Source organism: Amphiprion ocellaris, chromosome 5 (genome assembly GCF_022539595.1).
Source record: "Amphiprion ocellaris isolate individual 3 ecotype Okinawa chromosome 5, ASM2253959v1, whole genome shotgun sequence".
Classification (NCBI taxonomy): Eukaryota; Metazoa; Chordata; class Actinopteri; family Pomacentridae; genus Amphiprion; species Amphiprion ocellaris.
This window is the reverse complement of record NC_072770.1, coordinates 6085910-6104489: the sequence shown is the minus strand read 5'-3', so window position 1 is coordinate 6104489 and position 18580 is coordinate 6085910. Positions and strand designations below refer to the sequence as shown.

General features: G+C 40.0%; 2 protein-coding genes across 6 annotated transcripts; one reads left to right on the top strand and one right to left on the bottom strand.

Annotated features, from left to right (window-relative positions):
• The first annotated feature begins 1049 nt into the window (after nucleotides 1-1049).
• kif17 (kinesin family member 17) lies at nucleotides 1050-10686 on the top strand. 5 transcript variants are annotated; one of them, XM_023264928.3, is made up of 15 exons: nucleotides 1050-1149; nucleotides 1386-1645; nucleotides 1859-2005; nucleotides 2236-2337; nucleotides 2604-2793; nucleotides 3641-4093; nucleotides 4295-4389; nucleotides 4492-4693; nucleotides 4820-4917; nucleotides 5047-5162; nucleotides 7581-7809; nucleotides 8369-8627; nucleotides 8774-8835; nucleotides 8908-9031; nucleotides 10146-10686. In XM_023264928.3, exons 2-15 carry the CDS (start codon nucleotides 1415-1417, stop codon nucleotides 10334-10336), a joined length of 2499 nt encoding a protein of 832 aa, XP_023120696.1. In that variant the 5' UTR covers nucleotides 1050-1149; nucleotides 1386-1414; the 3' UTR covers nucleotides 10337-10686. The 5 variants fall into 5 exon arrangements, with proteins under 5 accessions (XP_023120696.1, XP_023120699.1, XP_023120698.1 ...); XM_023264931.3 differs by having other exon boundaries at nucleotides 1136-1278; nucleotides 8777-8835; nucleotides 8911-9031; XM_023264930.3 differs by having other exon boundaries at nucleotides 1136-1278; nucleotides 8777-8835.
• Nucleotides 10687-11985: 1299 nt separating this feature from the next.
• On the bottom strand, nucleotides 11986-18239 carry zgc:158258 (uncharacterized protein LOC791186 homolog). Its single transcript, XM_035945798.2, has 4 exons — nucleotides 17973-18239; nucleotides 14292-14445; nucleotides 13845-14040; nucleotides 11986-13731 (listed from the first exon to the last, which is right to left on the bottom strand). Exons 2-4 carry the CDS (start codon nucleotides 14394-14396, stop codon nucleotides 12632-12634), a joined length of 1401 nt encoding a protein of 466 aa, XP_035801691.1. The 5' UTR covers nucleotides 14397-14445; nucleotides 17973-18239; the 3' UTR covers nucleotides 11986-12631.
• Nucleotides 18240-18580: the final 341 nt, after the last annotated feature.

Here is an 18580-nt window from a genome sequence, read left to right as displayed (position 1 = left end):
CCTATAGTAAGTCAATCAAATAACCAAATTTTTTTTGTGAAAAGTATACATGTGTTTCAATGATTCCAGCATAGAAAATTCAGATATAAATGATTTTACAAGTGTATGCAATCTTTTGTTTGCAACTGTACAAAAATTTTTTTCATTGATTTGAACTAACAACTTCAACGATGACTGTCAAAATGGCTGTTTTTTAATTTTCTGTCTGATTAATTGTTTCAGCTTTATGGCTGGTTGTAAATACTTAGTGAGGGTCAGGGAAGGACATGTAGTTTTCTTGATTAAAAAATAAAACGTATTAGCAGCTACATAAATACAGAGATAAAATATCACTGTGTAGTAAATATTTAACCCTCCTATTACCTTCAAATTTCACATTTCCTCATTGTATGACATATTTTGTCCTTGGGATCAGTTTGACTCCAGCAATTTAAACCTCAAGAAAATTCTTATAATTAAAATTGTTCCCCAAGTTTTTGTGTCAGGTACTTTATGTCTGTTTGCTGACTACCTAAACAGCCCTTTAAATAAAGCAGCTAACCACCCACTCTTTTTATGCATCCAAAATACTTATGTGACTATAGAGAAATTTGCAGATCACAATAAAATCTCACTGACTACTGGAAAAAAAACTTGGAAAGAGATATCTTTTTGGTGTTTTAATGGCTTTGTATTATTTATTATATCAACAACAACCAAAACTAAATTGTCTGAAATGTTGATATTTCTTACATGTTTTATACAGCTAAAAGACTGGAGTCAAATTGACCCTAAAGAACACTGATGTATACAACATGTGCACAGGACACTGAAAACATATCATGTTTATTTTTTGCTTGCCCAGTTGCCCCTATTAAATTAAGAAAAGTCGTTAAATATGAACTAAAAAAACGATACCTATCATTTATTTAGAGATGTTAAACATTGAATGGGGTCAAACTGACCCCAAAGATAATAGGAGGGTTAAAACATTTAGCACTTATTCATCCTGTGTTCATAAACAGCGTGACCTCACTCTCTCCTCACCAAAATGGCCGCCGCTCCGGGGCCGTTACACCCCTCAACGGCTACTCGTGGTTGCTAAGCAACGACACAACGCCGTGTGTGGAGGAGCAGAATGGCAGAGGACCTGAAACGACACCAGACGAGGTCAGTCCACACTGTCTGTCTGTCTGTCTGTCTGTAAATATCTCCACTCAGCTGCCGCTCGTGTCTCAGGGGACTCCAGATGTTAACTGTTAGTTAACACCTGTCAGCTGAACTTTTCTGGTTATCCAGGTGAGCTAACGAGGCTCCTGTGGCTCTCCTTTGTGGCCTACACATGTATATGTAAAGCAGAAGTAAACGTTTTAATCTGTTTAACTGCCCCTGTGTGTCTGTTGTAGAGTCCAGCTGCTGCAGGGTGAATGTTGAGATGGGGTCTGAGTCGGTGAAGGTGGTGGTCCGGTGCAGGCCCCTGAATGACAGGGAGAAGGCTCTCAGCTCCAAGATGGTGCTGTCCATGGACCTGCAGCGCTGCCAGTGCTTCATAGAAAAGCCCGGAGCAGTGGATGAGCCGCCCAAACAGTTTACCTTTGATGGGACCTACTACATTGATCAAACAACTGAGCAGATGTACAATGAGATAGCTTATCCTCTGGTGGAGGTAAGGGACCACTTTGTTGTTTGAATTACCAGGCTTTAACAGAAGTAGCACGCTAGTCACTGGACACCCTCAGTCCTAACATCAGCTCCCTATATCTTATTGCTAATGACTGTAGACCTCATTGTTTACGTAACATTTTGCTGTCAGTCACAAAAGTTCAGCTGAATATTGATCCTTTAACAAAGCCTCATGCAAGATTTTTCATTTTTACAGGGCGTCACTGAGGGATACAATGGCACTATTTTTGCATATGGACAAACTGGAAGCGGCAAGTCTTTCACCATGCAGGGGGTGACTGAGCCTGCAGCCCAGAAGGGTGTCATCCCACGGGCCTTTGAACACATTTTTGAGAGCATTCAGGTATGCTGGACCCGCTGTTCTCACCCCTGCAACACATCCACCTTGTGAATTCACAATTATAATGCAAAAAGTGCAAAAGCCTTCGCCATTCCAGTATGCAGCAATAAGTGTGTCTGCAGGGGCCATATGCATGCATGTACAGTGGGATGATTGCAGCTGCTCTTGTCCAGGCATGTTTTGTTTGCTCAGAGAGAACAATTATGTGTGTTTTATGTTTCTGTGCAAGCTAGTGTGCAGAAAATACAAAATTCCTGGTGAGGGCCTCTTACTTGGAGATTTACAATGAAGAAATCAGAGACCTTTTGGGAAGCGACACCAAACAGAGACTGGAGGTAAGAAAGATAAACAAATCAGGCCGCACTGTTTAACAGTAGAAACTGAAGGGATAAAGGCTGTTTTGTAAATACAATAATTATGAAACCTGTTTCTTTGACTAGTCTCTGTACACAGTGCTTGTGTTTTGTACACAATACTGTACATGTTGCTATGGTGATCTAAAAGCACAACTGAGTGATTCCTCAAAGATCAAAGTGTTTGAACGGGGCGACTAATTTTGATTGTGTGTGCGTGTTTTTGTGTGTGCTTGATGAATGCCTAGCTGAAAGAGCACCCAGAGCGTGGGGTGTATGTGCGGGACCTCTCCATGCACACTGTGCACAGTGTAGGGCAGTGTGAGAGAATCATAGAGCAGGGCTGGAGGAACCGGGCAGTGGGCTACACACTGATGAACAAAGACTCCTCCCGCTCCCACTCCATCTTCACCATCCACCTGGAGATCTGCAACACTGGTGAACACACATACAGTTATATAACACCCTAAACACTTAATACTGCCTGTTTAGTTTGTGCTACAAGTTTTCATATACATAAACATTGCATGTGAACACACACTACCGTTCAAAAGTTTAGGATCACTTACAAATGTCCTTTTTTTTGAAAGAAAAGCTTTTTGTTCAGTGAAAATAACATTAATCAGAAATCCAGTCTAGACATTGTTAATGTGGTAAATGACTATTCTAGCTGGAAACAGCTGATTTTTAATGGAATATCTCCATAGGGGTACAGAGGAACATTTCCAGCAACCATCACTCCTGTGTTCTAATGCTACATTGTGTTAGGGAATGGTGCTGAAAGGCTCATTGATGATTAGAAAACCCTTATGCAACTATGTTAGCACATGAATAAAAGCATTAGTTTTCATGGAAAACCTGAAATTGTCTGAATTACCCTAAACTTTTGAACGGTAGTGGATTTTGTCTCATAATGCCACCAGTCATTCTCCATCAAAGAGCTGTTTTTGCTTGTGCTTCCTCTTAATATTGGAAGTTGGTTAGCAGTTTTCAGGAAATGATTATCAGCAGGTTTAATACAATTGGATAAATTGGACTTATGCAAAATATTTAATCAAAACCAATGTTAAATGGTGTAAAAATACAAATATAATTTGGCATAATTTGGTTTAGAGATCTAGAAAAATATAGCATGCCACTGAAATTATAGACCAAAAAATTGCAAAAATGTTAAAAATAGCTGTTTTCTTTTCAGTTTTCAGGGTCGACCTTTTGCTCAGTGTAACATATTAATTCAAATCTCAAAGTTGTATTTTCTCTTCTTTTAAAACCTTATATTTCTCAGATGCAGCAGGCCAGGACCACCTAAGAGCAGGAAAACTCAACCTAGTGGACTTAGCAGGAAGTGAGCGTCAGTCTAAAACTGGTGCAACTGGTGAGCGACTCCGTGAGGCCACAAAGATCAACCTCTCCCTCTCGGCCCTCGGCAACGTCATCTCTGCCCTGGTGGATGGACGCTCCAAGTACATCCCCTACCGGGACTCCAAACTGACCCGACTGCTGCAGGACTCTTTGGGAGGAAACACACGCACCTTGATGATCGCCTGCCTCTCACCTGCAGACAACAACTACGAGGAAAGCCTAAGCACGCTGCGCTATGCGAACAGGGCCAAGAGCATCCAGAACAGGCCTCGGATCAATGAAGACCCCAAGGATGCTCTGCTCCGAGAGTATCAGGAGGAGATCAAGAAGTTGCGGGCCCTCATCTCAGGCCAGCTGGGCACTGCTGACCTGTCATGTAGGTGACAAATATTGGGACTAGACTTTTTTTTATAAGAGTGACAATATGTACTTGTTTTTTATGAATATTTATACATATGAATGTAGATGTTGACTGATGGTTCATTTGAATTTGCTTGTTTGCTGAGTGATTTAAAAAAAATTATTATAGTAAAAATCTTGAAAAATGGTTTTAATTTTTCTTTTGTTTATCATGCAGCGCTGCTGGCTGGTCAGATTTCTGAGACGTCCCCTGTTGTTCCTTCAAGGCCACTATCCAACACCACTGAGGCGAAGAAGGAAAAGATTAAAGAGGCAAACACAGACCATTCCAACACCAATATATCACTTCACATCTATGCAAGCATTTGTATTAGAACCAGGTGATTTATGGTCTGTATTCTGCTTTCTCCACAGGAGTACGAAGAGAAGCTTGCCAAGTTGCAGGCTGAATACAATGCAGAGCAGGAATCCAAGGCAAAGCTGCAGGAGGACATTGCTGCTCTGCGTTGCTCCTATGAATCAAAAATGTCTAATCTGGAAAAGGTTCAAGCCAGCAGGGGGAGCTCTGTCCCTAAAAATGGTGACAGAAAACCACCTGGTCAAAACAAAGAACCATGTAACTACTTTATAAATTGGTGTTGTTGCTCGTCATTTGGTCAAAAAGCATTTGAATCAACAGTACTTGAACAATGTATTTTACTTGTTACATTCTATGTATACATGTACTGCTTCCCTGCATCAGTGAGCTCCAGCTGTATGACCCAGACTGCAGAGGAAGAGCTCTGCCTCAACTCAGATCCCATGTACCACAGTACAACTGGAGAAACTTCCCCTGCCAAGGTACTGTCCACCACCATCATCCACCACAATCACTAGTCATTCAGACCAGATTAACATTCTGAAATGAGGCATAAAACACAGTTATGGATCCTACTTATTGGCTTTTAATCCCTGCTGATGATGAGCCAGCCTGCTGTACCCTGTACGCCAGCTGGTGTCCAAAAAGGTCCAGATAGAGGTGGAGCCATAGAGGCAACTGATGACAGCACAGCTGGATCTCTGGACCAGGAACAGGTCCTGGAAAGGTTCGTAGACCTGTATGATAAACACACACACACACACACACACACACACACACACACACACACACACACACACACACACACACACACACACACACACACACACACACACACACACACACACACACACACACACACACACACACACACATACAGACACTGCTGACCCCTTTTGAGGCTGTCAACTTCAGAGACATAACATGGTGTTCTTACCATGAAAACTCGTAATTCATGTCTGAATGTGTAATTCAGTATGTCTTAATTGTGTTTTTTCAACACAGTGCATGATATTGCAATATGTTATATGGTATCTTACATGCTCTTATGGCAGTACATGATACATACTTCATACATACACTACCGGTCAAAAGGTTTAGAGTGCCCCATTTTTTCCATTTTTTAAAAAATTGAAATTCAAGTAGTCCAATGAATAGCTTGAAATGGTACAAAGGTAAGTGGTGGACTGCCAGAGGTTAAAAGAAAGGTAAGGTTAACCAAAACTGAAACATAATGTATGTTTCAGAATTATACTAAAAGGCCCTTTTCAGAGAATAAGATATGGGTTAACAACTTAAAGCTGTTCTGTGGCAATGGAGGTTGATCAAGCCTCGAAAGTTGGTGCTACCAAATCCTACAGGTGTCCCAACTCTTTTTGATTACTTACAACCTCCTCTGTCTGCATAAAAGTAGTGCTGGAATACACCGTGGCACCATACCCTCCAGAGCATTATTTGAACAGTATTGTACTGCAGAAAGTAGTGTGTTGCTATAAAAATGACGAGGAAAAGGCAATTAACAATAGAAGAGAGACAGACCGTCATAACACTTAAAAATGTAGGTTTTTCCTACAGAGAAACTGTGAAGAAAGTCAAGGTGTCAGTGAGTAGTTTTCTTCACCTTCAAAAGGCACTCAGAAACTGAGGGAAACTCTGACAGGAAACCGTCTGGAAGATCCAAAACCACAACAGAATCAGAAGACAAGTTTGTGAGAGTCAACCGCTCGGTGATAGGAGCTCACAGGACAACAGCTTGAAGCACAGCTTCATAGTGTTCATAGTGAGAAGTCTCAGTTTCAACTGTGAAGAAAAGACTTGGAGTTGCAGGTTTGACAGGTGGAGTTGCAGCAAGAAAGCCATTATTAAGACACCAGAATAAGAAAAAGTGTCTTGCCTGGGCCATGAAACACCACCAATGGACTACTGAAGACTGGAAGAAGGTATTGTGGACTGATGAATCAAAATTTGAAATCTTTGGTTCATCATGCAGGATCTTTGTATGCTGTTGAGTAGGAGAAAGGATGGTTCCTCATTGTGTGACATCAACTGTTAAACATGGAGGAGGAAGTGTGATGGTCTGGGGCTGTTTTCCTCAATCCAGGGTCAGTAACTTGTACAGTGTGAGAGGCAACCTGAACCTAAACAGCTACCACAGCATTCTGCAGCACCATGCAGTACCCTCTGGTATGTTCCTAGTTGGTCAGGGGTTCATCCTACAGCAAGAAAATGACCCAAAACGTAAGTCCAAGCTATGCCAGAACTACCTTAGGAAAAAAGAACAAGATGGTAAGCTTGAAAATATGGAGTGACAGCACAGCCTCCAGACTTAAACCCCATGGAGCTGGTTTGGGATGAACTGGACAGAAGAGTGAAAGCAAAGCAACCTACAAGTGCTACACATTTATAGGAACTTCTGCAACAGAGTTGGGAAAAACTTTCTGAAGAATATTTGATTTCCATTGTGGAATGAATGCCACGAGTGTTCATCTGTTATATCTGCCAAAGGTGGCTACTTTGAGGAGTCAGAAGTTTAGAATATATTTTGGTTTCTAAATTGTTTTCTTTAAACTTCATTTGTTTATTTGTTCTCTGCCTTCGTTTCAGAGTACGAGACATTAACATGCATCATTTCCAATAAAAAAAATGGAAAAATTGGGGTGTTCTAAAAGTTTTGACCAGTAGTGTACATCACTAGTTACAGATGCAACAAATAATCAGTTTCCAGTTGTATGTCAGATATATACCCGTCTACCCCTCTACCTCTACCCCTCTATCTCTACCTTTCTACCTCTTCTGTCCCTCTCAACCCGCCCGGCCAGCAGGCAGATGGGTCCCCCCACATTAGAGCTGGGTTCTGCTCGAGGTTTTTTTCCCTGTTAAAAGGGTGTTTTCCTTGCCACTGTCGCCTTGGGGCTTGCTCTGGGGGTCAGGCATATGGGTTCTGTAAAGCGTCTTGAGACAATTTGACTGTAATTGGTGATATATAAATAAAGTTGAACTGAATTGAATATTTACATATGATATCATTAGTTAATTTTCAACAGAACAGGCCATGTTTAATATATTGTGTAATTATCAGTATGCCAGGATATCAAGCACCAATGTTTTTATGATATGAAGATTCATCCATCTCTCTCTATCTCAGACTGCAGCAGCTGGAGCAAGAGGTGGTAGGAGGTGAGCAGGCCAGGAACAAAGAGTTACAACAGCGGCATCGACAGAGGAAGAACCTGGCTGACCAGAGAAAAGTCCAGCTCATCCACGCTCTGACAGAGAACAGTGAGGAGAGTGAAAGTGTGCTGCTGAACGTCTACAATTCCATCCAAGAAGAAGTCCATGCCAAAAACCAGATGCTGGTCAAAGTCCAAGGCAAGGTGGGTGACAGTAGCTGTAGGACACATGTAAACATATCTGGCAGCCATTTGATTTATATTCACATGTGAAAAGATATGTATATTATTAATTTGTTAATTATTGCCATCCAAACTAAAGACAATGATCTGATAGTAGGGAAATAGCAGGTTCTTGATTTGATGACCAATTTACATTTTACCATTCTTCAATTTAAAACAGCTTCTATATTTTTCATGCTCATGGGCTCTTATCAAGTATATCAGAGTTGTGAATCAGTGCAAACTGGCCATCAGTCAGAGTGACACATATATTGTACTATTACGCTTGAAAAGTATTTTACTAACTTTCTTTACCTTAAAAACTAGGCTACTCCATTCTCTTCTGGGATTTACTTAAGAACCTAGTACAATTGGGTTCTGGGGCATACAGCCCAAAATACCACTGAAACTAACACTCATTTAAATTCAGAGGTAACTGATACTGGACAGTGTGAAATCCAAACAGCAGAGTCTTTAAACTTTGTGCTGAATCATACACTTTGTTTTTCAACCTTGAAACTATATTACCTTTCTGTGACAGCTGAAAGCAGCCAAACTGGAGATCCGTGACCTGCAGGCAGAGTTTGAGGTGGAGAGGAACGACCACCTGGCAACCATCCGTGGTCTAGAGAAAGAAGGCCAGCTACTGCACAGCCTGCTGGAGCGCATGGCGACCCTGGTGCGCCGTGACTGCAACTATAGCAACTTGGACCGCTTGAAGAAAGAAGCCGTTTGGGATGAGGACAGCGCCACCTGGAGGCTGCCAGATGTGATGGTGCAGAAAACAACACTGCCTTCAGGTGAGGCATTTGATAGGGGCATCCAGAAAATATTTGGAGATAGTGAAAGCTTTTAGTAATAATGCAGCTGATGAGACTGTAAGTTTTACAAATGTTTTGCAGGTTCTTTACCTTCAATTTTGTCTCACTTCCTTTCTTCCTCGTAGCAGTGGCTCCGAAACCTTCGGTCTGTAGAAGCTCAGGTCCTGATGCTGGAGAACCACATACGGTGCGTGTTTTTGTTTCATGCATCATTTTTTACTTACACTGAAACACTGATGCTTACGGCTGTATATTTCAGCAGGTAGAAGAGGACAGGTACAAGGAAATGTTGGACCGGAGTGACAGTGAGAACATCGCCAGTAGCTACTTCAAGCCAAAGAGAGCCAGCCAGCTGCTGGGAGGTGATGTTTCCAAGGGACACGGTGAGACAACAAACCACAGATGTATCATAAAAACCACATATAACTAGTTTAATTAGATAATGGGTGCTATTGCAGAATGATGCTTGATTCTCAGTGTAGTAAATTTTCAAGGTCCTGGTCTTTATTTATGTACAACACTTATTCTTGGGGGGAGCGCAATTAGTCAAGATGATTAAAATGTAAATGAAACTAATCTTATTTAGATTGGAGATACATTTCAAAAGTTAAAGTACTTTTTTAATTGAATTGATAATGAAAAAATAATCAGTTTGTTCTCTTCCGTTGTTACTCCACCAAGGAACGCAGCAGAGAATGTAATGATCGGCGTATGTTTGTCCGTCTGTTAGCAACATTACTCAAAAATGGACTGGCAGATTTGGATGAAATTTTCAGTGAAGGTCAGAAGGCACAAGGACCAAGTGATTAGATTTTGGCAGTGATGCAGCTTATAGTCTGGATCCACGGATTTGTTGAAGATTTCTGTATCATTGAGAGATAGCGGCAGGGCATCACTGTAACCATGGCTACAAGTGAACACTCTCTCAGCTGCCTGCTGACGATCACATAATCACGATCCTACCACAAATCGACCACTGTGGACTTATTGGGACTTATCCGTCGGAAATGATACACAGAACAATTAATTAAATTGTGGGGGTGTTTCTGAGCCCCAACAATTCCCGCCGCCCGCTATATATTTAGGTCACGTGATTCGGTATCCGTACATAACGTACACATGCATAACACACGCCTGTGCTCAGCACAAGGTCATTTTGTTTGTGGGTACATCTATATTAAATGGCCACATTCTATGGTGCCTTGATTTCTGATCATCAGTAACTAATAAACAAATGCTGCATTTCTAAATAAAATGCTGCATTTCTGACAATGCCATATGGGGGAATGAAAAACCTTGGCTGATTACTATGCTCTCTGGGTGCTTTTCTAGTTTAAAAAATGTGAGTGAGAAATGTAGTCACATGTTCTCCATAAATACTATTTTAGTTCTCAAAATAAAAACCTTAGAGGCTGCAACTAAGACAGTAAGCAGATGCAGTGCCAAACCAACTTCCATTGAACCATTTCCCCATCTGGTGGGGCTCTTCTCCTGCAGCCATCCACTCTCCTCCCCTGGTTACCATGGCAGCCCACCTCTCTGTTAGTGGGTCCAACATGAACCCACCCGTCAACTCAGAATCCGTCCTACCTCGGCCTTTCCGCCTGGAGTCGCTTGATGTCCCAGTGTCCAATCGTAAGGGGAAGCGCAAAAAAAGCAAATCTCACATCCATAATGAGGGAATCTGAAAGGACTGTGAGTTCTCATCCTCTTAAACACAGCTCACTCGTTTTTCACTTAAATTATTTTATACACAGTGATTTACCACACATTATATAGTGAAGGATCAAATATAGAATATTTTGTAACTACTGCTAACTACAAATGTACACAGGAGTTTTTTGTGTACAGCATGATTGTCAATTTTAAACCAAATGCTACCTATAGTATGATTCTATCCTTGATTTTTTTGCATTGTACTTAATAAGTTTGATTCTATAATTTGTAGCTTCTCTATTGTACTGTTATTACTGTTCTTGACCAAGTATTTAAAATTCTACGCTTGCTGCTGAAAAGATAAAATAAATGAATTTGTCTACATTGTGGTTCATTTCATTTACTTTACGTAAAGCTATTTAAACTTGACTTTAGAGTGTTGGAAACAGTAATAATAAATAAGATCTCAGTCAATATGTCAGATCATTGTGTAGTGTGATCCAAATGGGTCAGAGGAGCTGCTGTCAAGGCAGCGGTGTTATGTCCTGTAACACATGACCTCTAGGGTCAGCACTGCAGATTTTGATCTTACCTTGTAAAGATGAGACATAAAACATTTAATTTGTGCTTGAGGCAAATACAAAGGTGTAAATCATGAAATCTGATTTGGCTGCAATATCAAAATATCACACTGATCTGTTTTAAGCAGTAATTATTTTAAATTTATTATTTAAGTAGTAGTATGTGCCACTACTACTGTAATTGTTGCAGGAGATGCACAAAATACTGTCTTTTTTCCATTACAGTAACATGTCAAACCCTGTAGTTTCATTTGTTTCCCATCTGATAATCCCAATCCTTTCTGCAGCTTACTTTTCTGCACGAGTGTCATATTTCTCATTTTGGCTATGGCCTGATTTCTTCATCCATTGTTTAATATTACTTGAGCAGCAGAGAGCCGTGTCAGTTTCAAAATTTGACACCATTTTTTTGCCTGTGTGTAGACATACTAGACACTGGTCCATTAGCCTCGCACCTTGTATTGCTGACAGACAACACTACAGAATGCAACTGTAATAGTCTCTTGCAATAATTAACCACAGAATAATCTAGTAGTTTCAATACTGATACATAACAAATACCTAGCTATCCAAATGAGTCAGTGGGAAGAAACTAGAAGTGTTACATGCAACAGATACCAAGAAAACAGAGAAAGGAAAGCACTGGTCTGCTAAGTTCACATAGAGGTGGGGCTCAGGATAATCGGATAATGGAAGAAGAGCTGAGCAGGCTTTCTCATCATCCAAGTGGCTGGTAAGATGAGTAGTATGACTGATAGTCATTCTGTAACAGGAGTTCTGAATGAGGCACAGAAGTAAAGACTGTGCAGGTTTACAGAGACGAGTCGGTGACTCAAAAGGGTCTGTGGGTTGGCTTAAGTTTACCAAATTACAAGTCAAACTGTCTAAAACCAAAGTAAAGGCTTCAGAAAACAATGTCAACATGCAATCTATTACATGTAGACCTTATTTTCAGTAGTAGAGTAGGAGGAAATAACAGAATCATTGTTCAATTTGGGGAAATATCTCTAGTAGGCAAATGCATGGACACATTATTTAGACCATTTAACCCATGTTTATAATCAAAAATAGTAGGAGAAAGGAACAGACAATGCATAGGATCTTGATAATCATTTAATGGAAATAGCTTCTGCAATTTATAAAACACTGAAAAATCACGCCAAAACACTTTCAAAATTTGGTTTCGAAATCTTTACAAGCTGCATGAATTAATTTGCTTGTTTGAGGCTTTGCTCCAAGAAATGTGCTCAACAATGCATTTACAGGCACATATGTGAATTATGAAACAATCTGTAACGTACAAATTCTGTTGATTTGGGCACATCCTTATACACTCAGACTGATTGGGTGTACTGTTGTGCCTTCTCAGTTCATGTCTAGCCGAAATCCATTATAGCAAACACAGTAAGATTCTGGTTAGATGACATTAACATACCATTGTTTATCACATATGCAGAGCTTCAGGAATTTGAAATATGTCAGGTGTATTTCCAGTTACTCTTGAAACCTACTGCAAAAAAATGGTTTTGGATAAAAACAAAGTAATTTAATCTGTGAGTAAACATGATCTACAATGTAAGTGCTGGTGTTGCCTTAAAAGTATTCATCTTCATCCTCGTCTTCTGCCTTGGTTTGCCAAAGTGCCCAATTCCAACTTAATGCTCTAATTCTTTTTAAGCCGATGGTACTCTTAAACTGCTTCTGAGTACTGCATTTACACTGGCGGACTTCTGCTGTTTGCTGGTTTCAGTCTCTGAGCAGTCCAAGCTTTCTGAGAGCCTCTTTTCTATCAGCTCCCATACCAGGAACCACCATCACAGTATATTCAACTGAGTTTGAAGGTTGTTGCGGTACAGGCTGAGCTGTAGTGGTGGTTTTCACTGGTTTGGTCGATGACATGTGTTGCGGTTCAGGGTACTTTCTTTGTTTGTACCTCAGACCAGCCGTCTTCAATCCATTGGACTGGTCAGGATGCGATACTGACACTGGTTGCTCATCATGCCTGGAATAGTGATGGAAACTGGCACTGCTCTGTAGAGGCCTGCTCTTGGGTTCTGTGGGCTCTTTAGAGTAACAAAACGATGGGCTCCTTGATGGATTACAGTTAGATGGAGCCCTTGTAAATCTGTTTGGTGTTGGGTTCAAAGAGGTGAGGGATTTGGGGGGAGGCAGCGGGGCCACTGTATCATTTTCTGGCTCTTGGTCCTTCAGGAGGCCCAGCTTCTGCAAAGCTTCCTGTCTCACCACCTGTGGATCTGTTGCATGCTTGACACCGTATGAAGTACTTGAGGTTTTGGATCCTTCACTTTGTGTTTTCACAGTGATGTTGGCTGTAATCTTTTTGGGTTTGGGGGCCACAAGTGGAGGGGCTATTTTAGAAGAGGAAACTTCTAAGTGGTATCTGTCAGCTCTTGGTGGATTTCCAAACTTTGGGCCATCCACTGGGGCAGGAATGTGCTTTTCCAAGTCTATAGTGTGATCGATTCTAGGACATAAAGGAGTCTTCTTTGCAGAGGCACTCCTCCGCAGATGAACTAGAGCCTCATAGGACAGAGGTCCTCTCGGTAAAGGACCCTCAGCTGTTCTACCTAAGTACTCTCTGGGTTTCGTGGAAGGAGGTATCACAACATTAACCTCTAAGGGAACTGGGGGAGCAACAGGTTTCTGGTTGTGTTTGTGATTGGGTTTGTTGTTTTGGAATGTGAATTGAGGTTTAGAATAGAGGGTTTTAGTTGTGGGTACAGAACTGCTTGCAAGAACAAAAGGTGTAGGAACCAGGTAGCTCTGCACGGGTTTGATGTCAACATTTTCTTTGATGAGTTCCTTAGAATCATGGCTCTGAGAACCTGAAAGACAACCAATATATATTTGTCACTAGATATACAATATATCTAACTGTAAAGCATTTTACTGACTATTGTATCACTAATGTCAGGTCTCTCTCTAGAGATTAAATCACCGTTGAGCTTGCTCTTGCTCATGGAGGCCGACAGGTCCGCCAATTTGGCAGCAAGGGCGCCATGGCTGGACAGTTGTTCAGGTTCGTCATTGGACAGTCCACTATCCTCTTCAGTATCCAAAGACTCGATAGTCTCCTCCAAAAACATGAGACAGGCCTTCTCTTCAGCAGACAGATACTCCAGACTGTCATCACTCTGAAATTTAGAAACGTAGAGCTTTCCTTTTTAAATGAACTTCACAATACGATATCCCAAAATGGACAAATTCTCTAAATATAACAATCAACACAAAACATTTAAATAAGATGCATCCCTTGACTTTAAAGATCCAGCTCTCATTTACTGATATTGTTTTTGTTCTGCATATTTCAAATTGTTTTGCATAAGTAATTGCAGTAGAACTATACAGTGTCTTAGATTAAGAAAAGCTAAGCTCAGTTACTTACAAAGGCAGAATTGGCACTGACAACGCTGTCACAGCTGCCAGCGCTGTCCATGCCATTCAGCGTCTCCAGTCCAATCCCACCTGGCCAGGTATCGCTTTTAGGCATCTTAACGCCCTACTTATCCAAAGATGGTGGCACAGATTGCTGTTTTACTCTGTGAAAAGGGAGAAAATGAAGAGTTAAATTACAATATACATTGTTACTCTTTCCAGGGTCAAAAAATATTGTTTAGAAAAGAACAAAGCATTCAAAAGTAGAGTCTGCTTAGTGTTTCTAGGACCATAACATTTTTTTGTTTGTTTTTATTTTCTACCCATGTTGTTTATTCTGTATGATCCTCTGAAGTCCCTAAAGGTCGAATATACTGGCTGAAATACCGTCCTATAGAATATATAGATAATCATGTAAAAATTACACAGTTACATCACGGAAGGATTAAAACTGGGCTACCAGGTGGGCTTTGTAGCGTTGGATATTTAGAAAAGAAATTATGCACAACGTTGTGCAAACATTTTTAGGGCCTTTGAACAATCATCTCTCTAAACCTCCTTTAGATATGGAATACATTGCATTAAAAATATTGTCTATATGTTTAAATGTTTTTGCTCACAGGAACAGTTTTAAAAACTTTGTTAACAAACTCACCTAAGACATAAAAATCTGTTGCTACAGAAACATTACACTGCCAGATAAGTAATATTGTAGGTCTCATTTTCTGTTAATATAATTTATTAAGGTGTTTAACCTTCTGAAAACAAATGCATAGGTTGTCATATATTTATATGCTAATAATCCTTTCATAATTCATAATCAAATACTTAAAATTCATTTTTAGAGAAACAATGTATTTATGTATTTTCAGGTCAAAGCTGACTACTGCATTTAGTAATGTGTGGTGTGTTTGTCCCATAACTAGGGTCAAAACTGAAGAAATCTTGGCTCCTAAGGGAATAGGGTTTCAATCTGGCAACATACACAAAACACAGTCTTACAGTTTCTGATATGGTCGAGAAGAATTCCATTGGTTATACGTGTACTTCTATTCAGCGACTCAAAACGAACAGTTTTGTGTTTGCTTTCGAGCTACAAATAAGCTGTCACTTTTGTGCTTATCTTTGGGAGAGATGCTGGGCAAATTTTGCCTTTCTCCATATAGGAGATACAGGTTTCATTTACCAACAACCAGGAAAGTGTTTCTTGTATTTTGTAACGTTGTGAGAGGCATAACAGCTTTTTCACGCAACAACCCAAAGGCAGCAGAGCTTGCAACTAGTTTTCAAAAGAATCAATGCATGTTCATTATAATGTAAAGAAAATAATATATAAACCAACTAAATCTTAGCTGTACTAGACAATCATCTTAGAAAGTTAATTAACACACATGTTAATTACCTTTAAACACTTAATTAGCATACCTGCTGCTGCTTCAAAATCCATCCAAAAAAGGGTGTATACTTCACGAATGGTTTGCAGTAAAGTAAATGTGACACTATGTACTTAAGCGAATTGTTAATTTGCTAAAATCTCTTTAGTACTCCTTTAGAAGCTGCATGTATCTGGTAAAGTCTGAACAGTGAGTTTGTTTTCTAGAATTCTACACAAAGCTGCCAACATGTCAGCTTATTGACATGCTATGTTACCCTGTGGCGTGTCTCACATGCACAGTGGCTTTGTGATGATTGGACAGCCTCACTGGCAAAGAATGGGAGGTTATCATAGCTTAGTGTGCCTCTAACAGATATCTAACTAGTCTTCTTACTGCATGTGACTTGGATTACAGCACACATGCCACTCCTAATCTTCTTTTCCCGGATCAGTTTCAGAGGGAGTGGAAGGCAGCAGCAATGATCTCCTGAAAGCTATATGATATCCAGTTTGACCATACTGTCTTACTGTAACAGTCATATATTTGGGCATTTAGGGTGTTTGTTAAAGGTGTACATTATTTCACAGATAATGAGACCATTAGTTTTAGCAAGAAAATGCAAGGACAGTCCAGCTTTTCCTTTACTGTAAATAGCCACTAGAAAGTCAAGCAATGATTGTTTATAAACTTTGTAAGCATTTAAGTTTTATGAGAACAAATTCATTTAAAAAAAATAAAAGCTTTCATTTATAGCTGTATTGTAGAAATGAAGCTGGAATTTTAATAGAAAGGAACCTCTGTCTGATCCTGCTGAAACAAAATTCACTTTTGGATAAGTTTCAACATCTGAGAAGAAAGGGCTGCTAGACAGGCCAAAGAGGGTACAAAAGCACTCCTGTTCCTGCTTTGCCCTGTCATTCCATGCCTGTAAAAATTTAGAGCCCCTATTGCCTGGCCAACATGTAATTGTCCCCATCTGTCCTGTTGCATGCAGGTCAGGATATGAATCTGAACAGTGGAAACTCAGTGATAACGTTTATTGTGATATATCCTGACACAGTTTGGGTTGATGACAAGCAAATATCAAGCAGCTCCTATAGCCTGGATTCACCTGAAAACGCTTAGCAGAATACCGATTTAGTATTTCAAACTTACCAATAAATTTTTGGTAATCATACTGGTCTTTCCTATTTTCAGGTAATATACCTATAATTATGATGCTGCTACTTACTGGGGTTACTCTTACCAGGATAAAAACTCAGACTAAGACCGTAGATGGCGATTAACCTCTGCTGACCATTTCCAGGAAAAGAACGTCTTAAACATTGATGAAAACTAATCAAAATGTTATCTCCTTGTAGACATGCCTTGAAACACAGTTGCAACAGCCACAAAACTTCTGTATGTGCTTATCTATCACAAAACTCTGATGCAGAGGTCAGAGCAATAAATTTAACTGCCATTTCAACCTCCATTTGGTCCGGTGACACAGTTGCAGTTTTGTTTTGACTGTGGCTGGAAAAGAGCAATTCGCCAAGCTTTTATTATCTTTAATGCTGTTTCAACAGGATTATGTAACATGTGAAATCATAACTGTTAAACCTAACATCCACCCTCTGTCTTTAAATGCAGAAGTTCATTTGGGCGCTATGTCTTTAGTAATAAGGATTATTGCCACAAATAAATCTAAAAACCATAAAATCAAACCGTGTTAACATTTACAAACTATGCCAATCTAATAAAGCAGAAATAATTGTACTTCAGCGCAGTACTTTCCAGCACTGGTTACTTAAAGTGATCTATAACAACTCTGATTCTTTTAAACGGCAATATATAATGATTACTCCAAACTGATTACTGTCAACTAGGAGCAGTAGTTTCGTTACTCTTACCGATAGTGGCATTACACATGTGGGGGACATGTTGTTTTGAACAATGCACCTTTATTCAACATCTCTTTTTAACAGCACATGGACCCTAGGTACGTATCTATAGTCTGTAGATAAAATAATGTTGTATTGAGGATTATCTCCCCCAAATACATCCATCAAAATCAAATCGTGTTAAAGTCCATTAAATAGTTTTACTTTAGTCAGAAAAGAGTCTGCAAAAATAGGCTGACTGAACGATGTAAATGTGACATTTAAGACCAATAAATTTATCAATAACTGTATAACAGTAAGTCGTCGAGTTGCAACAAAAATAGAACAATCACCACACCTGATATTTCCTTGACGTGAATAGCAGATTATGTCATTAAGAATGAAGTCTATCTAAGTTTTACAGTGTTTGAATCATCTTTAAGTAGATTTTACCTGACGAGAAAGCTGAAGTTTTCCACAGAAACTAGCATTAGTGGACAGTCAGAGACCCCGGACCACTGCTTCTCCTCTTCCTCCGCTCTGCGTGCAACTGAAGAAGAAGTGGGTGCGCGCCTCTGTGTGACACCTGCGCGAGGGACTTTGCTCTAAGCTGTCAGCCAATCAGAGAGCAGCATCCTCCTTCGGGCACCTCGTAGTCACAGGTGTAATCTGTGTCCGGCTGTCTCCGTTACCTGCAGGGAGCTGCCAGGACTTCAGCAAAAGTACCCACACCAAAGAGTAGAAATACGCAGTAAAACTCATGTATTTATATTCGGGGTCTTCCATAGACCGAATGAGACGCCCCCTTATAAGGGGCCGTATACGAATAATGTGTACTATTGGTTAAGTATGCTTAAATGAAGAAAATTGTAGGGTAAAAGAGTACAGTTTTTTGGTTCAGAAAAACGACAACAAAAAGACAAAATGTGAAATCTAATAAAGATGTTAATCTTATCCCATGAGTCACTCTGAGCAAAACAAACTTTTAGGCATCTTGATGCCCTACTTATCCAAAGATGGTGGGACAGATTGTTGTTTTACTCTGAAAAGGGGGAAAATAA